The 26,443-nt window shown below is 39.5% G+C and overlaps 1 protein-coding gene across 7 annotated transcripts in view; it reads left to right on the top strand.

The window, feature by feature from the left end:
* The window catches only part of ulk4 (unc-51 like kinase 4), a 102,876-nt gene that overhangs the window by 66,221 nt on the left and 10,212 nt on the right, over positions 1 to 26,443 (top strand). For 4 of the 7 annotated variants that reach the window (XM_085473273.1, XM_085473276.1, XM_085473271.1 and 1 more), the window contains 6 exons: positions 681 to 773; positions 5,708 to 5,756; positions 7,412 to 7,517; positions 15,401 to 15,567; positions 17,371 to 17,472; positions 20,183 to 20,377. In XM_085473273.1, the coding sequence (XP_085329399.1) occupies positions 681 to 773; positions 5,708 to 5,756; positions 7,412 to 7,517; positions 15,401 to 15,567; positions 17,371 to 17,472; positions 20,183 to 20,377 (712 nt within the window). Of the gene's footprint in view, positions 1 to 680; positions 774 to 5,707; positions 5,757 to 7,411; positions 7,518 to 8,315; positions 9,259 to 15,400; positions 15,568 to 17,370; positions 17,473 to 20,182; positions 20,378 to 26,443 lie in introns of those variants that run through there. The other 3 variants (XR_014923008.1, XR_014923007.1, XM_085473274.1) reach the window with 3 other exon arrangements.

The raw sequence follows: 26,443 nt of genomic DNA, 5'->3' as shown, positions 1-26,443 counted from the left end.
TTTTACAACCAAGACAATAAGTCTGACCTAATCCTTACCCGACACAGGTAATTTACATAAACATAATATTATAACCAAAAGAGCTTCATTAGTGATTGTGCCAGGTTAAAGACAGCTCAGTTGCAACAGATGATTTCAGAGTTGATCTTTAAAAAGTCTGAGACTGAAGTATAGAAGTCTAACAATGAACAATTGTTGTAATAGGGTTTTTTTGAAGATGTATATCAGATATAAATGATATGGTGTGGATTTGTTGATCCACTTTATAATATGTTGTAGTTTGTAAAATGCTTCTACAAATACAGAAAACTGGCAAGTGACTGTTCAATCTATGAAAAGGGGACAATGCATTTTACACAAGTCAAAGAATAGCTACACAGTACAAAAAAAGATGCTTGTATGATAGCCTCACAGGTTACCGCTTGTTCACTTTTATTTCTACCAATATTTCTCCTCCTCAAAGTCAGTCCTTTCTTCCTCCTAGTTTCTCCCCTAGCTGCTTCTGTCTACGTTCTTTTCTCTGCTTCTCCTATTATAAGTCTAGTTCTCCCCTCCCCCTCTTCTTCACCCCTCTCTCCAGATCTGTTCTAGTTTACTCTCTCTTACTAATGATCAGAACACTGCATTAATTATTAACACTTCGAAAGCCAAATGTTGTACTCAGACATGTTTATGTCTAGGTACGAGACTCTTCTACGAGCACCGGAGCCTATACCCCTCCATGCACTCAAACTGTTGGTATCAATGACTGAACACAACAGTCAAACCTGCAGGTAATGTGAACACATCAGCCACACACACAATTAATCACAGACAAGAAAGACTGTTGAAGCATTGTGACCTTGCTAATATGAACTTTACTTGTAATCTTTATTAGGATAATGTTGTTTACTGGTAATATAGTAAAGAAAGTATTACAAAATACTCCTAGCATCCATTTAAATCCATTATCTGCTTCTCTATTTTTTTTCCAAGACGCAGAATAGGTAGCACGCAAGTATTTTGCAGTCCTAGCAGGTTCAGATACAAATATACACGGGCGCATTTTAGGCACTCTGTAATGTTTTAATGCCAAGGCCATTCATTCCCAATTCAGCACTGTGAATCATTCACACACTGCACACAGACACACACACACAGACACACACAGATGAATGTTCACTGTCTTAAACACACACAAACACACTCCTCCATATTATAAGCAGTAATTTATTTGCCAACTCCAGAACACAGATATACACAAATGATTATTTGCTTGTTGTAGGTGATGCACATTCAGAGCTAATAGCAACAAAACCTTCACAGCTCCAGCACTGCTGGTGATCTGCATTCAATGACACCCTTTGAGCACCCTTAAAAGCGGTATTTTCTACATTAGTAATCAGTTTAGTGGCAGGCATAAGGTGCTGTATCAGCTGAGATGTGTAAAGACTTGACATGTTGTGCTGATATACCTTGGCACACTAGCTAGTCCAGAGAAGCTTTGCTTAAAAATGCAACACACGTTCTTTAAATATACGACACTAAGACAAAATTATTGCTCGCGTTGAAGTGAGATTCACTACTGCATAATGTGGAAGTAATTCACTATGCAGGAATTTAAAAAACATCGCTCAGAAAAGCAGTCATCTGACACCCAAATAAAAAGTGGTAATGATGTGTTGCTGTTGCACAGGAAATTTGCTGATTCCTTGTCTAGCCATGAGATGACTCACTTGTGTGTGCATGTTGTGTGTGTGTGCATGCGTGCGTGCATGAATGCTTGCGTAAACACATGTGTGTGCATGATGATGTATGTGTGTTTGATAGATGTGCTTTGACAGCAGCTGTCAGTAAGTCTTGATTCTCTGGTCATCTGTCTTCTCGTCTCAGCTGTTGGCAGGGATAGAAAGTGTGGGTGAAAAGAGAGGAGGCAGAAAGATTGAGGAGGGGAAGTGGATAAAGGTGCCAGGAAAAGGATAGGAGGAGGAACTAGGAAAGAGAATCTTGGGAGAAAAGAAAATGTTGATGAGGCCAGAAGGGTTGAGAATAAAGGAGAAGTGTTAATTGGTTAGAAAGTATAATTAGATGTGTGTCACCTGGCTCAGAAGATAACTGGAGGAAAGAGCAGGGGAAAACTGTAAAACTATGTGCAGTTTACACTATGAGATATACATTTCAGCTCAGGAACACTATGTTGTAAACTGTAGTTGTTACTTCAACAATACTCTCAGCATTTTTAGATTTAGTTGACTCTGTGTAAGGCATGCTCTATTTTAGCTCTAGAAATGCAGTCATTCATATTGGTGGAACACAATTTGGACATGGACATGTACCTGGTCAAATGCTGCAGTTGATCCAGAGATTTACATTTAATCCTTCATCTTTAATCACTAAGTATTAATTTGGAACAATGATTAAGCCTCTGTTTTGTGGTTTCCTCATTTCCATCCCAGCTTCTTTCCACATTTTATCTTCTCCAGCAATAATAGTTCAACAAATCTCTAATCACTGCCAGTCACCTTCCATCTCTATCCATCCCATCCTCCTCTACTCCTAGAGTTTAAAGTTCGTCCTCACAGCTGAGTATGCCCCTACTTCTCTTATCAGTAATATTACCCCATTTCGTCTCCATCCTTCTCTTCCACCACCTCTCCTCATCCCCCTTTTTCTTAGACACAAGTAGAGTGACGTGAACTTTTCAAATTGGTGTCAGGACTCTTTCCTCTACATCTGTTTTCGCGCTCACTCTTTTCCTTTGACATTATTAACAACATTTTACATTTTTTTTCTCTGCCTCCCTCGCTCTCATTCTCTCACCATCTCTAATTTATTAACATTAGTCCACATTTTTCTTTTTCTCTGTGCCCTTTCTCCACAACTTTCCCTCCATCACTGCGGTTATACAATCAGAAATTAAATTGCCTGGGTCTTGGTTAGATAAGTGTGGCTATGAAGCCAGCCGAGCAGTAATTAGATGGTAAATTGGGGACATTAACGTTGGGAAGGCAGCCTGCTGTCTCTCTCTCCATTATCACAGTCCAGACACACCTTCAAACAACTACATTTACTATGACCTTTAGCCGGAGAACCTCATGCTGTGTGGTTACATATGTGTTTGCCCATGGATTTTCAATTTCCTTTAAGGCATCCTTTCAGCATATGTGCCATATGTGTCGATATGGTATTTTCACGCATACCCATCAACAAAGTAAAGAGGTAGTATTTGTCATAGTTTAACAGTACTGGCTGTTTATAGATTTTATTTTGATAAGATTTTATATTTAAACAACTCGTGTTTTCTGCCTGTTCTTTCCTTTTAATATGGACTCATAGACTCAGTCTATGAGTCTAAATCCATTATATCAAATTGCAGTAGTTAATTGGACACCAACATCTCTCTGTTCCATGTAAAGTGGATTCATTAACTGTTAACACAAAAGTGGCCATTTTCTCAGGCTAAAACGCTGTAATTGCCTCTAACAGCCTGTTTTACTGGTCTTACTCTCCACTGTAAATAAATGGGGGAAAAAGGTCTTTTTTTAAGTTAGTTATTAGAAAAAAGTATAATTTTCCTCTCTAGGCAAGTACTAATACATTATGGTATCAGATAATTTGTCAGTGCTGTTAATTATAAGCCCCTGACTGTAGCTATCTACTTCGTTGTATTTATCATCTCTTTATGTGCAAAAAGGTTTCATTTTGAATTTTGTTAGCTTTACAAAGCTGTGTAGCTGACATAAAGTATATAAAACTAGAGTAGAGCTGAGGTTAATAAGCGCATACTGTGGTATTTATTGCATTACCTCTAATGAAACAGCTGTTGAGTGAATGTGTGATGTGATGATGATGCAGTGCAGCATTGTCTCATCTGTGTTTTCTTATTATAGGTTGTCTGTTGAACCCTGTTCATTGTATGCTGTTGCGCCCTGTGTCCTGATGAATGGCTGATAGTTTAAAGGTGGTCCAGTTTATCATGTTGTGCAGGCCTGGCCTGTCCTTTCATCTCTGAGCCTATCACCTCTCTAATAGGAGGCCATCCATCACATCTACAAGCAAACAATCAGACCCAAACAATAACAAATGCACACACACACACACACACACACACACACACACACACACACACACACACACACACACACACACACACACACACACACACACACACATGTCTAAAAGGTTGAACTGTACATTAAAATACATCACCATGGCAGGTAAAGAGAACCTACAACAGCAATTCATTACGTTCCTTAAATTCACATTTCTTCAAGCTTCCTGCACCTGTAGTCAGTGATTGTTTTCAGTAAAGATTATGGAGATTGAGTGACTGCAACTAAAGATAAAGTTACACTGTGCTTATACTTTTGTGGTGCTGATGACAGCATCCATCAGAATATCTCAATTCACCAAAGTAAATCTAACAATGTAACCATGAAGGGATCTAATGTTACTAACTAAAACCACAAAGTTAACTATTAAACAATAGTTACATGATGCCCAGGAAGTACGTGCAGTGGTGTAGAGAATATGTTATCATCATGAAACATGCATGCTTTGTTCTGGCTCTTTGTATACAAGGTAGGTGAGAGGACATCAGTATCTGATGGAACAAGGAAACCTAAAAGAACAAACACTCACAGAAGACAGTATATAAGTACAAATTACCTGTAAGTGGTGAAAAAAAAAGACGCTTGAGCTCTGAGGACAGCCTGAGATGATCATTTGGTATTCTTTGCTGTTCAGATGTTCTTTTTACTTAGTCATCTGACTTTGTTTGTTTGTTTGTTTTAATGAAAATGCCTCCAGGTTAATGAGCCATTGTTTTCACTTTCTAGAAGCAGCACACCAATAAAATGCTGTCCCATATTTGTAATGAAGTGGAACATTTTGTTTGCTAATTTAAAAAAAGGGCAGTTTTTTAAGTTTAAATCCACATTTCCATAGGTTGAATGATCCTGCTGGAGAACCTATAAATCATAGTTAGAACATGGACAGATTTATAAATCAGTGGGCAGGCTTTGTTACCGTCAGAATATCAACACCTGTCTGATTTTTGCTAGTTTTATTCACATTACTGCCTGAATGCTTTCTTGCTTACTAATTCACAAAGACCCATAAACAAAATGTGCGTGCATATATGTAGACACTCCGCCCACTCAGTAACTGATTGAGGTTTAAAGAAGATCAATCAAGAAGTAGACAGAATGTCATTGTTAATATAAACATCCATCTCCCTCCCTCCATCTTTCTTCTTCTGTCTCTTGCCTTCCCCCCAAGCTTTTCAGTGTGGATTTATCCACATTACTCCTTTTTATTTTCCATTTTCCTCTCATTCGTTTGTTCCTCCACCTCCTCCACCTCACACCTCTTCTCTAATCTTCCCTCTTTTTCCTCCACTTTGCAAAATGTAATCTTTTCTAACCTTATCTTGCTTTAAACTCTCATCACCTTTTTCCATGTCCTTCCCTCTTGTCTCTCACCTGCTTTTACTTCATCTGCTCACATCGCTTCTTCTCTTTTTCTTCTCGCAATTCCACTGGTACTAGACGGAAGTCATTGTACCAGAACTCCACCCTTAATGAAGATGAAATAGCCACTTTTATCTGCTTGTGTGTGTGTGTGTGCAAACAGCATGCCTGAACAGCACATCTAAAAAATTAATTCCTTGCCCTGATTTTTCTGCTGCTACCTAAAGTGTATATTCTCTTTTTCTTCTCCTTTTCAGGTTGATCAAATGTAGTAGGATCCTACCAATGGTCTTTCAGCTCATTATGGTAAGAAAGCAGTCATGTTTCATCATTTAGTCTTCAAGGCAGTATCTAAATTACTTTACCAGTCAAACTGGTCAGTAAATTCAGTGCAGTTTTAAAATAAGCTCATCAAAGTTTGTATTATTGTAGCATTTCTATTCTGTTTATATTCAGTCTATTATGTCTGTTTCCTTCTTTTTGGTCTCTCCTTCCATCTAACCCTCAAATGTTTATGTAAATTAGTCTGAATAATGTTGACCTATTAGAGGGCTGGTGTAATTGACTGGCAGGTCAGCAGCAGAGAGGAGGAACGGCTAATAGAGTGGAAAGATGAACTCTGCTATTAAGATCATGTACAAGGGCTTGCACGCAAACACATGGCACTCGTCTGTTCTCAGTGAGCCATAACAGTGTTTCCAGTAAACCATTTCACCTGACCCTTTTTGCATGCGAACAATTTAATGCACCCACCAACACAGTACAACCAAACCAGCTCTAATTTATGCTTCACACAAACACATGCACTCACACAAACGCGCACACTCAATAACTCTGTTCTGCATGGCTGCCTGTCCAGCCCCAGCTAGCTGATACAGAATTTTAAACACTGCTGTCCAACAGCCTGATTAACTCGTCTCCTGATTGTTTACTCCTGCCTGAACCAGTCATGTCTGGATCCATTAGTGCCGTCTATATTGCTCACATTTGAATTGATTTATACTCCCTGAAACTCTCTGATGTAGATTGATTACACCTGTCGCTGGTGATCACACTTGTCATGGAGAAACTCACCTAATTGTATTTGTCTAAATGATGTAGTAGTTCTGCTTCAGACATGAAAGGACCTCAGGATGCTGGTTAGACCACGGCTCTGAACGGGGTGTTAGCCGTGCCTGAGGTGGCAAAAGACTGATCAGAGGGGAATGCTTGCAGTAAATGCTTTAACAAATCCTGCCTGGCTGAAAGTGTTCACAGTGCAGCTACACCGCTTATGCAAGTCAGATACTTATCCCTTCATGTGCAAGGTCCAAGTTAAACTTTGGTTTGCCGTTCCTCACTGTCCATTGTCAGCTTTATGCTTTTAGTGAGAACGTACAGTACAGTGCAGTATTTTTATAGCTTTTTAGTCTTTAAAGATCAAAATAGTTTAGCTTTGTCATTTGTGGCTCCTGACAGGCAGTTTGTCCTCAGCACAAACTGATGTCATTGTCTCCAGCCGCAGGCAATTGCACATGATGAGTACTAGCCAGGCTAATCACCACGTACACAGATCACACCGATGTGCACCAACCCTGCAGGCAGAGCTGGTGTATCTCAGAGAGGATCAAATAGTGAAGTGGGGGCAGAAGGGGGAAGGAGAAGTGAATTACTGTAGGAGGGAGGAGAGAATATTTTGAAAAGAGGAGAAAGATGAAGTAAGAGGAGTAAATAGGATGGGTAAGAGGGAGGTGAAGATTACACTTTCAGTCTTTAAAAACAAATAAATAAAGGCACCTTTTTTAATAAAACAATCCACTACTTTATTAAATAATTAACTGTGTTCTCAAGACAGTATATGCAGTATAAATAACAAAATGATGACAAAACCATGTTAGATATTAGCTGTTTTGGGTTAATTGTGAAATGTTATAAGCAAACCTGTAATTTACTTATCCTGTGTCTGTCTCCTGTTTTTCTAGGCCAATAGAAGTAACGTTATCAGTGGGATAGTCCAAAACGCAGTTGTTTTGCTCTGCAATCTTAGTGAGGGCACAATCCAGGATCAGCAACCACTGTATCAACAAGGTAGAGTGTGTCTGAATTCCTCATGGAGAGAAAGATCTAGATTTTCTCTCCTTTAAAAGGTACTAAATTCTTCTTATATTTTCCTGCATTGTGTTGCAACACATGTACTATTATCAAGGACACTTAGTCATCGAAAGGCATCTGTTCTGCTCACATTAGTGATTGTTATGTTACTTGTTGACATCCCTGATACCCGACCACATTGTAGTGTAATGCTTATTCAGGTCAGCAACCTTGGCTGTGTGTGCCTGAGGCGGAGGCCATGCTTTTTGTCTCTCAGCTACTGTGAATAATCTGAGATTTTCCTGTCAATTGCAAGTGATTCCAGGGGATCCTTAGGGAGAAGTCAAATTCATGTTTTTTGTTCTCTTGGTGTGAGGACATTGTTCAGAAGTCTAGTTTAGGCCTATTCTGGCCATGAAGAGTTAGTTGGGGATTAGGACTTTAATTAGGAGGAAGCAATAGTGAGGCACAAAGCTTTGGTACACTGTGGATGCCTGCCCAGAATATTTGTGTGTGTGTGTGTGTGTGTGTGTGTGTGTGTGTGTGTGTGTGTGTGTGTGTGTGTGTGTGTGTGTGTGTGTGTGTGTGTGTGTGTGTGTGTGTAAATGTTTCGGGACCCACAGTTCAACAGTGTGATTGCAACACCACAATAACACACATTTTCTCAAGTTTCTATTTGAGGACTGTGTTCATTTCTTTCTTTCTTTTTTATTCACTCATCATTCTGTTTCATTTTGTCCATCTTTATATACTTGCATACTAACTCCTCCTCTCCCTCTGTTTCCATTGGGTCAGCAATGCAGCAGTCTTGAAGTCAGCATCATTATCATCCAATCAGCACCTCTCTCAACAAGAATCTGTCAACACAGCACTAATACTGGCCTGGCAATTAACGCTATCTCCACTCCTCTCCTCTTGTTCTGTTCCCTCCTCTCCTCCTCTCCTTTTTGTCTCGTGCTATCAGCCACTTTTCCAATCTACTCAGCTCACATCTTGGCCCCTCATTTCCTTTCCTTCCTCGCGTCTGTTCCCAGTTTTACCCTCTCCCATCTCCTCTATTTTGGGCTCCTGTTCTGCCTTCTCGTCTTCCTCCCTTGTTTTCCTTGTGGTCCCTCCAGATGAGTGTGGTGATGGCAAGAACGAAGGGAAAGGGAGAGAAGGAAAGAAGAGGAAAAGGGAGGAAGCGTGTATAATTGGGTTTTTAAGGTGTGACAGAGGGAGGAGGGGAAGGGTGGTGTTCTTGTTCGTGTGTGTGTGTGTGTGTGTGTGTGTGTGTGTGTGTGTGTGTGTGTGTGTGTGTGTGTGTGTGTGTGTGTGTGTGTGTGTGTGTGTGTGTGTGTGTGTGTGTGTGTGTGTGTGTGTGTGTTAGGAGGCAGTGAAATAGACAGTGAAGAAGAGAAAAATAGGGAGGTGGTTTTTTTGTGCCTGTGTAACTGTATTTGTGCTTCTGCTTCTGTGTATCTGTGAGAAGAGGGTGTGTGTGCAGCAGTGAATGCAGGAAAACCTCATATTTGTGTGCGTAAGAGAGAGAGAGTTGGGGAGATGAGGTTTATAATTGGGCAGATTTGCCTCCGACTGAGATAATACCCCCTGGGGAATGAAGACAGAGGAAGCAAAGAGGGAGAGAAACAGAGATAGAGAGGAAGAACAGAACAACGGAGGAAAAAAAGAAGATGGCACAAAAGCATGAAAGAGAAAAGGGATGGAAAATGATGGAGGCAGAAAAGCAAAATAGGAGGTAAAAAGGGTAGCATGAAGGTGAGAGAGGGAAGCATGGGACACACAGAGAGCGAGAATGTGTTGAATCTGGGTTGGAGACAGCAAGGGATAACACGCTAGAGGAGAAAATTGGAGGTTAAGATGAGTGACAGTTTGATAGCAGAAGAGATTTTGGGATGCAAGAGGGAAGAATAACTTGATGCCTTAGTGTGAGATTTCTAAACAGAGTAAATATTTTAGGTGATAATGGATGATCGGCTTTAATTTGAAAACATGCAGCAGACTAAGGAAGAAAGTTTAGTCTCTAATCTGATCATACACGGATATAAAGCCTAGGGCTTCTCTGCCGAGAATAAATTTGAGACCAATTTTGCAGGCACACTGGCATGCAGGCTGTTATTTAATAAGGAAATGGTCACATCTAGAGCATGTCAAGCTCAGAAATTCAGCCCAACAGTTCAGAAATGTTTGCACCCTGAGTGAACCTTGAGTTTGGTCCTGGGCCGAGTGTTAGTTAAAGTGTGCTTATCCTTTTAATTAATTAAAGAGCTTCTCAGGGGCTCTGTTTGTCTTCAGAGTTCTTGACAGTCACTGTGGTGCCTCTCAAGGTTAAATCCATCACACTTCATTTTTCATTATTTCTCTTGACCCTTGTAAGAAACTGAGATATTTCAGAAAACCTCTTCTGCAACGATGTTATCTAGTTTCTTTCAATTTGCATTTATAAATTCCCGTTTCAAATTGGTTTCAGCATAATTTCCCAAATGCATTCTCTAATAGTTCACACTGTGTCCATATGTGTCCAGTCAAAAATAATGCCCCCCAAGCATAATTTATACCATAAAAATCTGTCTTTGTTAATTAAGGGTGCAGTATTTCATTGTTTCATTGTCTTTGCATAAAGTTACATGTCTTCAGAGTCTCTACAGACCCAGAAAAATAGAAAAGATTACCATGCATGTCTCTACAGATCAGAAAGAATGAAAAACAACCGTTTGGGTAGGTAGCCACCTTAAATAATAATAATAAAACAATAAAATCAGATAATCTGGCTGGGTGGAAAAAATGGCTTGAGAAGCATGGGTTTTTCTGTTTATGCTATAAATTTAGACAACAGACTTGGTAGCTAACTGGCATAAATAACACATCATTAACTATATGTTGGTTCCCTAAAGTCAGTTTACATTAACATTAGGGGTACTCAGGCAGAAAAGGCATATCGGGCAGGTTATATTTGAAACTTTGACATGGAAGATTTGGAAGCATAAACATTGTGTGGTCCAAAGGTCTGTTATCATAGGAAATATCACATAGAGTTATGGTACACAGAATTAAAGTCAGCTAAAATAATATTTATTAATTATATGTACATCTTTCTTTCTTTTTTCTTCTTTTTTTTTGAGTAATATTCACCTGGACTTAAACTAAAAAAGTTACATTTACACATTTTTGACATTTTTAATTTTAATTGTTAGAATTCAGAGCAAGTTCCTGGCCCCACTTCTCTACATGCCCATCTCGATGTACTGTATAAGGCGCACTAAGTGAAAACAAAAACAGTGAAACAAAACAGTCAGATAAGTCAAATTTTACTCAACTCATTCTTCTTGCTTCCTCCACTTCCGTACCAGTGATTCATTAACGTTGAATTTTCTCGCAGCTGCTCTATTCTCTTGTTGTTGCAGTATATTAATGACTAACCTCGTATTGTGGATGGATTATCTTAGTTGTTCTCCTGACTGAAGTTTACAGAATCCTGCCATGCGATTGCATTTGTCCCCAACCATCGGGAACCTTCACATTAACTTTTATCAAGTGGAAGAAATTAGCATTCATCCTGCAGCTTCACTGTGTTTGTTATGCTAACATAGCTGTGTCGCTAGCAATCAGGTAGCACATCATTATATACCAGCTAGTCCAACTTCAGTAACCCTACAAAAGTCACATAGTATATCATATTTCGGTGGAAACTAGCGAGCTAACTTCCTGCTAACTTCTAACTCCATTAAATGTATTACATTCTGTTTTCATGGATGCCTGGATATTAAACTTAATTGTTACACCTCATAAAGCAGCAACACTGATCATTTTATTAAAGATGAAAGAATTTAGACAGTTTTTAACTCTCAGTGATGCTGCAGTTTTTTGGACCTGAAGTGGGCGGAGTTTTGGACCTAGATTACTCCACAAGGCTCCTGACTACGGTAGCCATAATGCTCCGACAATCCATCAACCGGTCCGGCTTCGTAGCTTACCAAAGACGTACTAAAACATTTTTTGACAGATTTCTGAGTGCCATGTACCACATAAAATCGGTTTGAGGCCAGTAAGGACAACCAGAATTCATACATAACACACACCGGATTATAAGGCGCACTGTCAATTTTTGTGAAAATTAAAGGATTTTAAGTGCGCCTTTTAGTGCCGAAAATACGATAGATGTTTGTGTGGTATACTATACTATTATACACCACATTCTATAAGCAGAAAAACATTGTCTTATAGTTAGGTCCATATATATATATTTGGACACGTTTTGTTTTTCTACCTGTTTACAGAAACATATTTATAGTTATATAATGACCTTAACAGAAGTTATATAAGTGGACATAATGTGTAGACCAGGGCTGCCCAATCCCAGTCCTCGAGAGCTACTATCCTGCAGCTTTTAGATGCATCCCTACTCCAACACAGCTGAATCAAATGTTTGATTACCTCTTCAGCATGCCATCGTGTTTGGCAAAGGCCTGATAACAAGCCATTCATTTGATTCGGGTGTGTGGGAACAAGGATGCATCTAAAAGCTGCAGGACGGTAGCTCTCGAGGACCGGGATTGGGCACCCCTGGTGTAGACTCTGAGCTTTCATTTGAGGCTGTCTTCATTTAAATTTGAGGAAGGGTTTAGAAGTTTCAGCCGCCCATTTTTTAAAAGGACCACAAGTAATTGGCCATGAAATGGCTTTGACTCAAAGGCAATTTCATGGGCAGGTGTGGGCAATTCCTTCATTATGTCATTACCAATTAAGCAGATAAAAGAAGTTGATTTGAGGTGTGGTGCTTGCATTTTGGAAGATTTTGCTGTGAACAGACAATATGTGGTTGAAACAAGGATCACTTGTTTCACCTGCATGGAAAGCAGGTGAAACAAGTGATCCTTACGCTGCAGAAACAGAAGAAAACCACCATTATCCGTGGTGAAGAGAGCCCTTCACAACAGCCAACCAGGTGAACAACACTTTCCAGGAGGCAGGCATATCAATATCCAGGTCTATAATAAAGAGAAGACTGCATGAAAGTAAATACAGAGGGTTCATTGCAAGATGCAAGCCACTCATAAGCCTAAAGAATAAAAAGGGTATACTGCAATTTGCAAAAAAAAAAAAAAATCAAAAAAAGGCAGCACAGGTCTGGAAAAACATCCTTTGGACCGATGAAACCAAGAACAACCTCTTCCAGAATGAAAAGGAGGAAACCCAGCAGCTGGTGATGTCCATGAGTTCAAGACTTCAGGCTGTCATTGGGTTTTCAAACAAGTATTAGAAATGATTGATTTTACTAATGGTTTTACTAGTGAAAGATTTTATTTTCAGTTCTTTGTCCAATTACTTTTGAGCCCCTAAAAAGAATGGATTGTGTTAAAGTTGCCTCTGCACGAAGACTGTAGGTGCTACCATTACTTTTTTTCTCAGTTTAATTTTAATGTGAATTTTGACACAAGAACATAACTTTATAACAAAGAACAGATGTGTTGCTTGGAAGAGCCAGCTGTAGGACTCAGGATGACTGAGGATAAGGGCTGAACAGATGGAGTGAAGGGCAGGCGATGGTGGAAGCATGGTTGGTTGGATGGACAAGAAGCAGCGAGCCATAGCAGAAGCAGTGTTAAGTAGGAGTAAAGGTTTGTCTTTAAGGGTTAGGGTTAAATATGCAAACTATTGCATCCCATATGTTTTTCTTAACACCTTCTCTTGACCTTGACGTAAAATGTCATAAGGCCCCCAGGAAAGAAGAGGAATCTATGAAACCATAACCATTTGTAAACACTTAGGCTTTATAAATATGCATCAATGGCAGATGCGGCTCATTAGACTTGTACAATGTGGAGAAAGTTTTGGACCATTCCTCCTACAAAACTGTTTTAGTTTATCCATATTTCTAGGATGTTTTCAATGAACAGCTCTTTCCTCATCATGCCATAACATCTCACTTTTTAAGGTCAGCACTCTGACTTGGCCATCCCAAAACATGAATTTTCATTCTCTTTCATCCATTCTGTTGTTTATTTACTAGTGTGATTTGGGTCAGTGTCTTCTTGTATCACCCAGGCTCTCCTAAACTTCAGGTCATGAACTGTTGCCCTGAATTGTGCTTTTAAAAGTTCAAGATACAATTTTGAATTAATCAGTCCCTCCATCAGGCCCCGAGGCCAAACATAGCTATGTGGATTTTTGCCAGAAAGTTCCAATTTTGTCTCATCTGTCCATGAAATATTTGTCCCACAAGCAAACCGGAAATGTGCTGCTTTATTTATTTATTGTTGGACAGCTTTTGTGACCTTCCATTAACACCATTCCTAGTCAGTGTTTTTCATTGACACACAACACAAAGATTTAGCAAGGTGTAAAGCTTTCTGCGGGTGTTTTACTGTCAGTCAGTAGTTGCGGTATTGGTGTGATATTTACAGATTGTCCATTTACTCAGTTTGTAGACAGCTTGTTTCAGTGCCAGCTGATGCATACCTTTGCATATGCTTTTGTAACTTTTCCACCTTTGTCCACCCTTAAAAAGCTTCTGTTAAAGTCATTTTAGTGTAATTAAGGAATAATTTCTGTCTTTTTTAAAAAGAGCACACTTGGTGAGTAGTAATAATCAGCAAGTATCAGCAGCATAATACACAAACTATCTAAGTGGGACTGTGTTGTCAAGTTGCATTAACAGGACAAGTCTTTTTTGATTGAACAGTCAAAAGTAGAGCAGCTTGTCTAATTAATTATGAGATTGTTTGACAGTGTAACAGTACATCTCGCTGACAGCAGGCAAACTTAATGGCTTTCTAGTGTCTGCAGTGTTGCACTTTCACTCTCAAAAATAAACACACGACATCCACAGTCTAAATAAAGATCTGTTGGAAGACGAAAACAAAACTGGTTGTATTTTCCCTAGTGAAGACTATGATTTAATACACATGGTTATATAACTAAGTTTTTGTGCACAGAAGTAGAAATGAAGGACAAATCTGGGCGTATTGATTGTCTAGGTATTGTTATATTTATGGGCACTGCATGTGTCATGTCTTCACTGTGACTATCCTCTGTGTCACTTTAAATTTAATAGTGATATAACATGGGTTTGCACTTTAGTAGGTGCTATTCATAGCTTTGCAAGAGGTAACAACCTCATGTTGTACATTGGACAGTTATGTAGGGAGAGACTGAGTGAGGTGAGAGAACAGACAAAAACAATAAGAATGAGTTTTTGGATGAGTATGTAGTGAGTTGCCTTGTTGCCTCTGCTGCCCTTATGTACTTTCTCATTAAGGGACTGTAACCCTGCACAGTTCAGTGTCGTATTCAAACAATTTCCTCTGATGTGCAGCTTGGTAATAACAAAATGTTAATTGAATTAAGCTTGCATATAGGCAATCAATCTGCTCTGTAGCTGAATCAGAGCCTGAAGTTACAGATATTTATTGGTATAGTCTAATTTGTTTCCAGCTAGAGAAACATTTTTGGTTCACATGAACTTAAAGATGTTCTTGTGAATGTAATAATGTAATTGTGGTAATGTGCGTGAATTGCCTGAATTGCTTTTTGTTTCTCTTTGTTTAATAAAATGTATCGTGAACACAGGGCCTCAAAAAGACAAACATCTAATATATAGATCATTATAACATATAGAATATATTAACTGATACAATTTGTATTAAACTGGTTAACGATTTTTGGCAGTTAAAGTGACAAAGCCGTCCTTTAATTAGGTTCTCTTACATTATTATCCTTATTTTTTATGTTCACGGCTTAATAGGTTAACAATTTATATAGGCTGACAAGTTCCCAGAATGCACTGGGCATATGCAAAGCTCTGCAAAAATACAAGTTATCAAGAAAACTAAGAAATCATAGTTCAGATACAATCTTCTCCACTTTTCTTGAATACACAGGGCTTATTGAGGTGGTGGTTTGCACCCTCTCAGAAGCTGCGCTTGCTCATCTAGATAGAGAGGAGCATGCTGGAAGGAAGGTCGGCCACGTTGTGCTACAAGCTCTGTTGGAACTGCTTCACAACGTCCTTAAGCAAACATCAGTTGTTGTCCGCTCTGCCCTGCAGGTATGAACACTCAGACACACCTGATGAACACAAACTTTACAGCTGACTGATGTCCCTTTGTGATTTCATCATGGTCCTCAAAGATGCACAGAGAGCAAACAAGAACTGCCATGTCTGAAAGATCATCGCTAGTGATGTGAGCTGGTTCTCCACCTACAACCCAGCAGTTTTCAGTTAAAGAGTCACACCGGAAGAGATCCAGTGCGCACACTGCAGAGGTGCAAGTGCAAGAGGAAATAACAGGAGTTTAACTGAAATAGCAGCCAAACTAGAAACTGTGTGAGCATACCAGAGAAGGAGATCATGAAAGGGAGATCATTCAAATTTAAATCAAGTGTGTTTTTTGATATTTTTATGGGCCCATTCCCCTAAAAGAAACTTAAAGAAAACTAAATATTAAGGAATCCAGGCATAATTTCAGTATCACACACTTTCAAAACGCTCAACGGTCCTTGCAAAGACATCCTTAAAGAGCCACAAGCCTTAATTTAGAAAATAATACTAAATTATTGTTATTTGTTAGGTTTTTTTGGCTTCATCTTGTGAAATTGGTCATTTTAGGCTCATGTATGTCCTACAGTGATTCACCACTTTTTGCCAACTTCATCTTTGGTGAGTGCAGATTCACCGACAGAATCACAAAGTGTACTTCCTCAAAATGTTGCCCTTGTATCACGTCCCTGAAGGCATGTGTCTGTGTGTGTTTGAGTGTGTGTGCCCCTTGAAGTATACAGTGAAAGCTAGCAGGTTTAAGCAACTGCAATATTGAAGTTGTGGACTCAGGAGAAAGGGTATGAAGTCCTGAATCCCTGGGACGCGCGCGCACACACACACACACACACACACACACACACACACACACACACACACACACAAGCATGCACAGAGGGGCCTGTCTGGCTATGTCCCTGCGGCCTCATTATCACCGCTGGCTTTGTCCTTAGCTTGCCTCACTACATACACATCCACGCGCACACACTCACACTCTCGGATTGGCACACACACATCAGCCCCCATCTCCCCATAGTGTGCACCCCAGCCCAGCACATACATATTAATGCCCGGACAGGGGGTGGGGGGACTAAAGTGAAGGCAGGGTGAAAGACTGGGTGAAAGAGAGGACAGAAAAAAGAGAAGGATGGGTGGAGAGATAGGAGAGACTGAGATGGAAAAGGCAACAAGCAGAATCTGCAGCGGAAATCAATTCTGCGAGAAATGCAAAGCTCATTAAAAAGAAAACTTCAGCCCAAACCAAATTCATTTGGGTAATAAGGTCTGATAAGGAGAAAGGACGTGACTAGACCGTTTTTCTCAAAATATTACTCAGTTGGTCAAGAGGGAGCATGTCAGAGATTATATACAGTACACTACAGAAGGAAAAAATAGGACAAGCGTAGCAGAGACTTTGGGAAAGAGACAAAATATGTGCTGTTATTAGCCCATCACTAATTGGCCTGAAGTTCCACTACAGGCAGGAAGTAAAGTAAAATAAGCCAAAGTAAGTCACAGAGGTGCTAATAATGAGGGGCAAAAGAGATGATGCCTTAAGAATGAGATGCAAAAATAACTTTGTGGCAAAAAAATTTTCAGCTTATGTTATCCTGAGAACTTAAAGAAGGTTTAGAATAACATAATATGTAGAAAAAAAACAATTCCCTGTCTTCATCTATCAGGGTGTCTTTCTGTGTATGTCTCAGTTTGTCAGAATAAGTCTTGGCAGGTCCCTGGATCCATCGTTATTGACTGTCAAATCTCTATAATGTGTGTGTGTGTGTATGTGCGCGTCTTTGCACGTGTGTATAGAGCCAGAGGCTATCTTGTCCAGCAGCAGAGACGGAGGCAGCAGAGAAGCTGCTCCGAGCCAACAGACCCCTGAGCCAACTCAGCACACACCTCATTCACATGGTGAGACCAACACTCACAGATCCTGTGCATGTCTGCGCATGTAAATGTGTTGTATGCATATATATTTTTTATGGTTGTTTCTGTTTGCATGTTTATATACATGTAAATATATGCTGGATACAGTGGCAAATATTGTGTTCTTGTACATAGTGCATTTAAAAAATGTATGTTTTTTAAATGCACTATGTTGTGCAGAGCTGATGCTCAGGTGGATAGGGCACATATCACCTGGGCTAAAGCAGCTTCCTGCTTGTATCCAGGCCAACCAGCCCTGGGTTCCAGTGTTAACACATGTCCATCTCTATTATGCTACCTGAATTAGATAAAAGTGCCAGTAACCAAAACATTAGTGACCTTTACAGCTCAAAGTAGGTTATTCTTTAGTTATACACTAGGTCTCCAAATAAATCCATTAAGATCAGCAAAATAATCAGCTGCATCTGCATCTTGACTAAATATTTCTAGAGAAATATCTCACTGCACCACACTGTATGTGTTTCTTTGTTATTGTAGGAGTTAACTGGACAGTTGAAAATGTGTGCATGGACCATCTAATTCCTTCAATTAGAAAAGCTGTGTGCTTCGTGAATATTGTGTGTCTATTTAAAACTGATGATTGTCTACGTTTACTGAAGTAATTGGTTTGCAGTTATTACAGTTATTAATCCCAGGCATGTGCAGTGTCTGCTGGTACTAACACAGAACCTGATGAAGTCTAAAAACAGAAAGATAAGCATTGCAACAGTGTTGGCCTTTTGTTATCTCTGCAGCCAGTCAAACATCCATACCCACTGACACTAAACACAAATAAAATTGTGATTAACGATATGGCGCCTTGCAATGAGATCGCACCAGCTGGAATGCTCATCAACATGTTGATGTTTTTGCCCCTGAGTATTTAGTAGTCATTAGTACATTATTATATGAGTACTCGGTACTTAGGCCAAAAAGAGAGGGTACTATGAGGCAGCACACTTCTGGGAAGTCTACGCCAGAGAGATGAAAGAGGAGGAGACTGTGGGGGATTTAAAAAAAAAAGAAGTCTCCAGGGATGGAAACAGACACTACACTTGACACATCGAGTGTTGTTTGGAAAAGTAGGCTGACCGAGCAGCTGACACACCCCCAGCCTTTGCATATATCTATAGATAGATAGATAGATAGATGGATAGATTGGAATCAAATGTAAAATTGAGAAGTAAAGGTATGAAATTCTCCTTGGACTCTGGCCACATTGTTATTAGTCTCATTGTGTATTCTCCCATTTAGTATCTTTTGGTTGTTGTTGTACTTTCAAACTGACAATGACAGAGGATACAGACAGGATACTTTTTTTTTTAACAATGATTTATTGATTTTTTTGGAACAACACAAACAGCAACAAATCAGCACAACAAATACAAATAAGAAAAAGAGAAAAAAAACAAAAAACAAATACAGGTACATGAGTTACAGATGTACATGTCTGGGTCAAAATATGTACAGTGTTTCACATTTGAAGTCAAGGGAAAGAAAAAAGGAAAAAAGTGGGGGAGAGAAAAAAAATACAGACATTAATTATTGTGTTTAAAAACAAAATGTGATCCCCCTTTATGTAATAGCACAGCAAGGTCACGAGGTTGGTGATCAAGCAAAGGCCGCCATATCCTACAGAATGCATCACAATTGCCCTTTATGATGGCACTAAGGCGCTCCATTGGCAGCACCTTGAACATGTCTCTGTACCATTGTGTAACAGTGGGGGGCTGTCTCTGAATCCATTGAAACAGTACACATTGCCTCGCTAAATGTACCTAACAAAAGCATCTGTACAGAAGACAGAGAAAGGCCTTCTATAGATAGACCCAGAACGAACAGCACAGGGTTCAGTGGGATCGTCTGGTGAAAGATTGAGCGAAGCTCTATAGCAATACTTTTCCAAAATCTAGTAATTAAAGGACATTGCCATATGCCATATCCGTATTGCACTTTACACAAAATGGAGAAATCTGAGTGATGAATTTTATTTAGAAACTCTGGCGTACGCTGCAGTCTATGTAAGATTCTGTAATGGCTTTCCTGGAGTCTGTTACAGGAAAACAATTTCTTGGCAGATCTAAAAGTTTTGGACCATGCTTCTGCACTAAGCTGAACTTCGAGGTCGGTTTCCCACCAAACCCTGGCCTTATCAGTGGTTACAAAATTCAAAGACAATAATTTCCCATAACAAAGAGCGATAAATTTCTTTTTTGTGATTATTTCCTCATTAAATTTAAGAAGAAAGCTTTCAATAGGATTCAAAACAGGTTGATTGGCTGGAAATTTAAGGGAATTTACAAAATGCCTTACTTGCAGGAACCCAAAGAAGTGTTTCTGTGGTAAATTATATTTAATTTGAATTTGATTAAAGGCCATAAAACTACCCCTTTCAAACAGATCGCAAATAAATCTTATATTTTTAGAACGCCAATCATCAAATATACTAATGCCAATACCTGGAAGGACAGCTTTATTCCTAATTAGAGGCTGTAGACAGGATACTTTTATGTTTTGTTGACTGCCAATTTTACTTGGATTCAAAAGGTACCTGGGTGCCATTACTGATTCTACAGATTTTAAGATCCAGTACACATAGTAAAAAACTTGATGCAGAACCTGAGTATCCAAAATAGAAACATGTTCTCTTATACTTTAATCTCTGCATGTATTCACTGATTATCTGTCCATGCAGCTGTCTGCTGAGAACCAGGAAATCTGGGAGGAGTCTGTTCATTGTCTGTCACTGCTGGTCCAACTTTACTGTGGAGAGGGTCCTGACTGCCTGTCGCCTTCCTGTTTACGAAGCTTCTCGCATGTGCTGCGCACTCGCATGCACACTGAGACGCCCCGAACACAACGTACAGCTCTTAAAATTATTAAACGACTAGTAAGTAAACATCCACACAGACGGACAATCTGAAAAGCTTAACTGAACACACTGACATTTTCACATACACACACTCATCAGAGCTCATGAACATTTTTTTGGACGTATATTTTGTGTTCCATTTGTGTTGAACCTTGGTTCTATATTGGTAATTTGAGCGCCCTGCAGATTTAACATATTGGAATTATAGACACATACATATATGTGTATAAATTATACAAACACAAGAGTCAGTTCAACTGTGCTGCTGTTCTGAAAAAAACGTGTACTTTCACCCAAACGAGACTGACAGAGAGAGCAAGGCAGAGAGGGAAAAAATTTTGGTTTTCTATCTGCCTCTCACTCTGTTCAAGTATCTGTCCAATTTTGTCTCACAGTCAGAATGATTTGTACTACAGACCAAAGCTAGCCTGTAGTACAGTGTACTGCAGTAAAACACATTGAAATTTAGTAAGGCTAAGGCTCCCCAGACAAAACAGAAACATTATTTTAATCTGGTAGCAGTGGGAAGGACTGAGCAGCTGCGGCTGGCATTCAGGATTTAACAAGGCGACAGTTTCTTAACCCTGACAAACAATAGCAACATTTTATGTGTCTAAAACAATTTAATATTAATAGGAACATGCTGTGAATTGAGTGAAAATGTTGGCCCACCTACTGATTCATTTGAATTTAAAACCTTGTTAAAATGTTAACTAAACTGCCAGTAAAATATTGTCTGACTAAGGCAGTTAGTTGTGCAGTAGTTAGATATTTGGTAGACATCTTACATGCTTTGCTAGCAAATGAGTTCACATTGAATGTTTTTGTGTTAAAAGATTTAAGCCCAGTGCCAGCCCTCGTGGCCAAGTAGTTTACGGTTCATGTGACATAGCCGCAACCCGGGTTTGATTACTTTCTCAGTTCAACCTCACCTATTGTCTTCACCCTGCCAGGTGGGTGGACGGTGTGGACACCCAAGTTTGTGAATGCAATAACTTGAGAACGAAGTAATGGAGCACTTTCAGATTGATACCATAAGTGCATCTACTAAAAATCTCTGACAAGTTGGAATCTCAGTGACTTTGAACTCGAGGTCAGGGGTCAGAGGTCAAGTGTTCTGAAAATCTTCTGAATGTGAAACAACGTAGGAGTTTCAAATTGACACCTTAGGTGTATCTACTAGGAGGCTGAGGGCTATCACTGACTGCCATCGTTATTTTTAAACCATGATGTCAGCGTTATTTGGACATTAATTGCGTTGTTCTAGTTGTCGAAACTTAACCATACTTAAGAATAAGTTAAGTGTGTTGATATTGGATTTTTAGTGCGCCCCAGGGCAGCTGTGGCTACAATGTAGCTTGCCATTGCCAGTGTGTGAATGTGTGTGTGAATGGGTGAATGACTGAATGTAGTGTAAAGCACTTTGGGGTCCTATGGACTAGAAAAGCGCTATACAAATGCAGGCCATTTACCATTTAATCAATCTGGTCTCTGAATGTAACCCACTGAATTTAATTTAATTTACTGAATACATGTCTTTTTAGAGATTACTGCTAAAAAAAGAGGCAGGGTTGGTGAGTCGGTCCAGTAAAAATGCATTTTAGGAAATCAACATGAAGTTAGAAAAAATAGCTGATTGTTCAGCAGACCCCTATGAATTATGTAAAATGCATTTGTAATGTTTTGGCTTGGCCGCAGGGTCATGAGATTCTGCATGTGGGATACAAGGTCAGCTGTCACCCTGAGATCACATGATCTGACTGAAGGCTGTGCCTGGAAGCTACCGTGTGTGTGTGTGTGTGTGTGTGTGTGTGTGTGTGTGTGTGTGTGTGTGTGTGTGTGTGTGTGTGTGTGTGAGAGAGAGAGAGAGGCAGTGTTTGCGTGTACTCGTATATTTTTGATTCCTCTTACTAATTATTTCTAGCCACCTGAACCACCCACACACACAAACTGTCACACACGAGCTCTTAGACGTATCTCTTCCTCTTTCTGTCTGTCTGTCACACCACATTTGTCCTCATGTGAAAACTCCCTTATTACTCCCCGTGCTAGTCAACAAAGTAACATCTGTGTGTCTTCTCTGTCCTGATCACCACCCTGGGCAACAAACACACATCACAGCAGTTACTTTCAACTATGTAGCAAATGAGAATATGTAGCTAGTGGATGAGTCACCAAGCAGCATCCCGCACGGAGTGAGCAGCAGAACTCATTTATTTGCTTAGAAAAAGCCTCTGCGTGCATTTGGTCATTTCACTCATTACAACAGTTAATTTAAAAGATTTCATTTTTAAAGGTTTGGCTCTCTCTCTCTGAGTGCTTGTTCTAGTTCTCCCTCTCTCTTGCTCGCTATCTCTCGCTCGCTCTCGCTCTCTCATTCTCTCTTTATAGAGTGCTTAACAAAATTATTAGACCACCTGTCACAAAAGAAGAAATCTGTGAAAAACTTGATTAAAAATTACTGAGTTAACTGAACTGGATCTGCATTTTTATACCTAATATCGAGCCAGTACATTGGACTTCTCTGAACAGTCAGAAATTAAAGCATGACATTAAACAACTAAAACTAATTTTTCTGTTCAGGTATCCAAGTAAATAATTGTTGTTTGGCATTTTAATCAAAATATAATAATATGATTAATTATTGTTTTTCTAATTTGTAAAACTGTAAATTAAAAACAATTCATATTTATAATATACATATAATTATATTTTAAAATTAGAAATATCATTTTGATTAAAGAGTGTAGACATACTGGTGGATTAACCATTACAAAAACATAAAACATGATACTGGTAATTATCCTTACTGTTCATTTAGAGCAGCTGTAGCATAAACCTTACATTGGGACGTGGTCTAATTAATCTGTTAAGCACTGTATGTATCATAGACAGTTAGTTCAAATGTATCAAAACATATCCATCACCCACAACATGCTTTTATACAGAAGACTCATATTCTCTTTCAAACACACATTTACACCCTCAGACAAGTGTCTGCCCTTCAGAAAAAAGCTTTTTAATTATTTTTCATTGATTTCAGGGCTCTGATAATCTCTATCAAAGATCCTGCTAATAGCTTGGAAACTACAAGGGAGAGGAAATGAAGAATGTATCATGTTGGATTTACTACAATTTTCAACTTGTCTTTCATATTTGAGTAACAACTTGCAAAGACCTACAGAAAAACAAAATGCTAATTAGATTTAAAACAATACGTTTTTGAAAATAATAGGCATTTATTATCTTTTTTAAAATAATATAATTTCTCAGAGTTATTGGTCTTCCTCTGGCCTCTCAGTTTATCATGTTCAGTCCCTGATATGAAAAATATCTTTAACAAACTCAGTTCACACAAAACCTCTTTTAATCAACTTAACTGTAATTTAACTTTTTCAGCAGCTATAATGTTCACTGATCTGATATTTGGATATTTGCATATGGATATGTAAGCCGTGGTTGACATTGTCCTGTTTTTTCACTTGTGTCCTGAAGCTTTGTCCTCTCTCACCTCCAGAGGCTGAAATGTCTCAGCACACAGTCTCAAAAATGTCAAAGCACATTATGTCCAATTATTGTAACCTTTTACGGTGCTCAAGCCAAAAACATGAACCTTTATTTATCTTTTAGTCCCTGTTTGTTTCCAGCTTAGTTCGACACCCATTAGAATTTCCTTGGAAGCTGATGATTTCATCATGACCTATTTTCAGTGGGAAAACTTTGTGGGATTTCCTTTACCTTTAGGATTGATTTCATCAAGATAATTTCCCCTGTCATCAGTGCCAGAGAATTACTAAGCAGATGGGAAAAGTTTTGTTAGTTATGTTTCAAGCCTTGCTTTTGACTCCAAGATAATTCTCGAGATTTTTTTAGGTTAGAAGCTCTGCATTTTTAGACCTGAGTATTTAAAATAACTGTAAAACAAAAAAAATCATTCCTCACTAGACTCTTACTCAAACGCACACACATACAGATCACAGCAGTGTCTATATCTGTGCACGTCTCTCTTTCTTCCTCTGTCTGATCTCAGGTACGTTTTTCCTTGTTTGAACTGACTGTTGAGACAGCCCTGCTGTCTTTCTGAAAGGCCACACGTCTGCCTGTCCTCTGCTGTCTGCCTTGAACGCCTCTCAAATCACTTTAAGATCAGTATTATTGAGTTAGGGTTGGTTGGCTAGAGATGGAGACACATGGAGGATAAGGAGGTGGGGGGTGGGGGCATCTGGAAAGCAAGGATGAAGGTTTGGTAAGTAGGTATGTTTACGTGTGGTTTCCATGCACACATAAATAGCCCCTAATCATGATGGGAAATTCAAAACTATGTGTTTGTGAAAACATGAAGTGCAATTCACAGTTTCACTTACAGCTTTTCACTTCAAGCTTCCTCCAGATAAAAAATTCAGTCAATCCCCCCACCTGCTAATGCCTCTCAGAAGAAAGAATTTGTTGGGATCCTTTTTGTTAATATTCAGAAAGACAACTTCCTGTTGAAGAAGTAACTTTACCATGAGAAGTTGAATTTTTTTCTTCTGTTTTTCAAAAGAGAAAAAGAGAAGAAACATAGAAACAGTTGACATTAGAGGGAGTTCCCTCCTGTCTCCATATTCCTGTCAGACTGTCCAGTTTCTAGCATCATGTGCCCCACCGCAGCCCCCTCTTTGTCTCCTCCTAACCCCGTTTCTTAGCAACGAGCATGCTGTGCCGCCACAGAGACACAGGTGATGATGTCACTGGAGATCAGAGAAAACGCATCCAACAAATAGACAGGCACATATGCACTCACACATTAAACATCTGAAGAGACATACGCCGAGGCATTTTTTATTCTTACAATACCGTTTTTGTAACACAAACTTTTTCAGCAGTATGAAATCAGACCTTAACCTAGCTTTGTGTTAAAACGGCAAGAACTATTCTGTGTGATCAGTGAACACACCCTCACACAAGCCTGGGGTCCAGGTGTTCCTGGGAGGGTGAGGAGCCTAGACATGGTGTGAAGAGACATGTCAGGACAGGAGTAAAAACAGAGGAAAGACAAAGAGCAGAGATAAATAATGTAGTCTGAGAATTCAGTGAGGGGGAAAAAGAGATATGCTTGTAAGCTGATGCTTTAACCTAGTTTAATGTACTGTAGCAGAATAATTAAATAGATTTATACATCAGTAGAATTATGAGTAATATTAATACCAATAAGAAGAGTGGTCCTATGAAGAATGCAGCCACAGTTCTGTTTTAAATATGGCTTTAGACAAATCAAGTCACTTATTTGTTTCTGTGATCCATTAGGATCCCACCAGCTTCAGCTCTAACCATAGATACTATTCCTGGCGTCATCCATACATTCATATGCATGTGTGGACTTAAACGAACCCACTCTTCTTAAATCATTGAAGTTCATAGAAACCTTACAATAGGACATTAAAACAAAATGCAATGATGAAATTTCCAATGATCCAAAGAACATTCATTCTTTAATGTCACTTCAATTACAGCCTTGAGGAAAATGAAGTTCATCTCAAGGAGTTGGATGCTTTGGAGCAAAGGCATATATATGTATGTATATATAAAAAACACCCAGCACGCCCCTGCGGGTAGTTTATCCTTCAATCTCAGGTCCTCTACCAGAGGCCTGGGAGCTTGAGGGTCCTGCGCAGTATCTTAGCTGTTCCCAGGACTGCGCTCTTCTAGACAGAGATCTCCGATGTTATTCCCGGGATTTGCTGGAGCCACTCGCCTAGCTTGGGAGTCACCGCACCTAGTGCTCCGATTACCACGGGGACCACCGTTACCTTCACCCTCCACATCCTCTCGAGCTCTTCTCTGAGCCCTTGGTATTTCTCCAGCTTCTCATGTTCCTTCTTCCTGATATTGCTGTCATTCGGAACCGCTACATCGATCACTACAGCCGTCTTCTTCTGTTTGTCTACCACTACCATGTCCGGTTGGTTAGCCACCACCATTTTGTCCGTCTGTATCTGCAAGTCCCACAGGATCTTAGCTCGGTCATTCTCCACCACCCTTGGGGGCATCTCCCATTTTGACCTCGGGACTTCCAGGTTATACTCGGCACAGATGTTCCTGTAC

The sequence above is a fragment of the Copadichromis virginalis genome, linkage group LG11 (genome assembly GCF_057382275.1).
Source record: "Copadichromis virginalis isolate Kocher_CV1m ecotype Utaka linkage group LG11, C_Virginalis_male_GT1.1, whole genome shotgun sequence".
Taxonomy (NCBI): domain Eukaryota; kingdom Metazoa; phylum Chordata; class Actinopteri; order Cichliformes; family Cichlidae; genus Copadichromis; species Copadichromis virginalis.
Note: the sequence above shows the minus strand (reverse complement) of the source record. Positions and strands in the feature narration are given on the sequence as shown.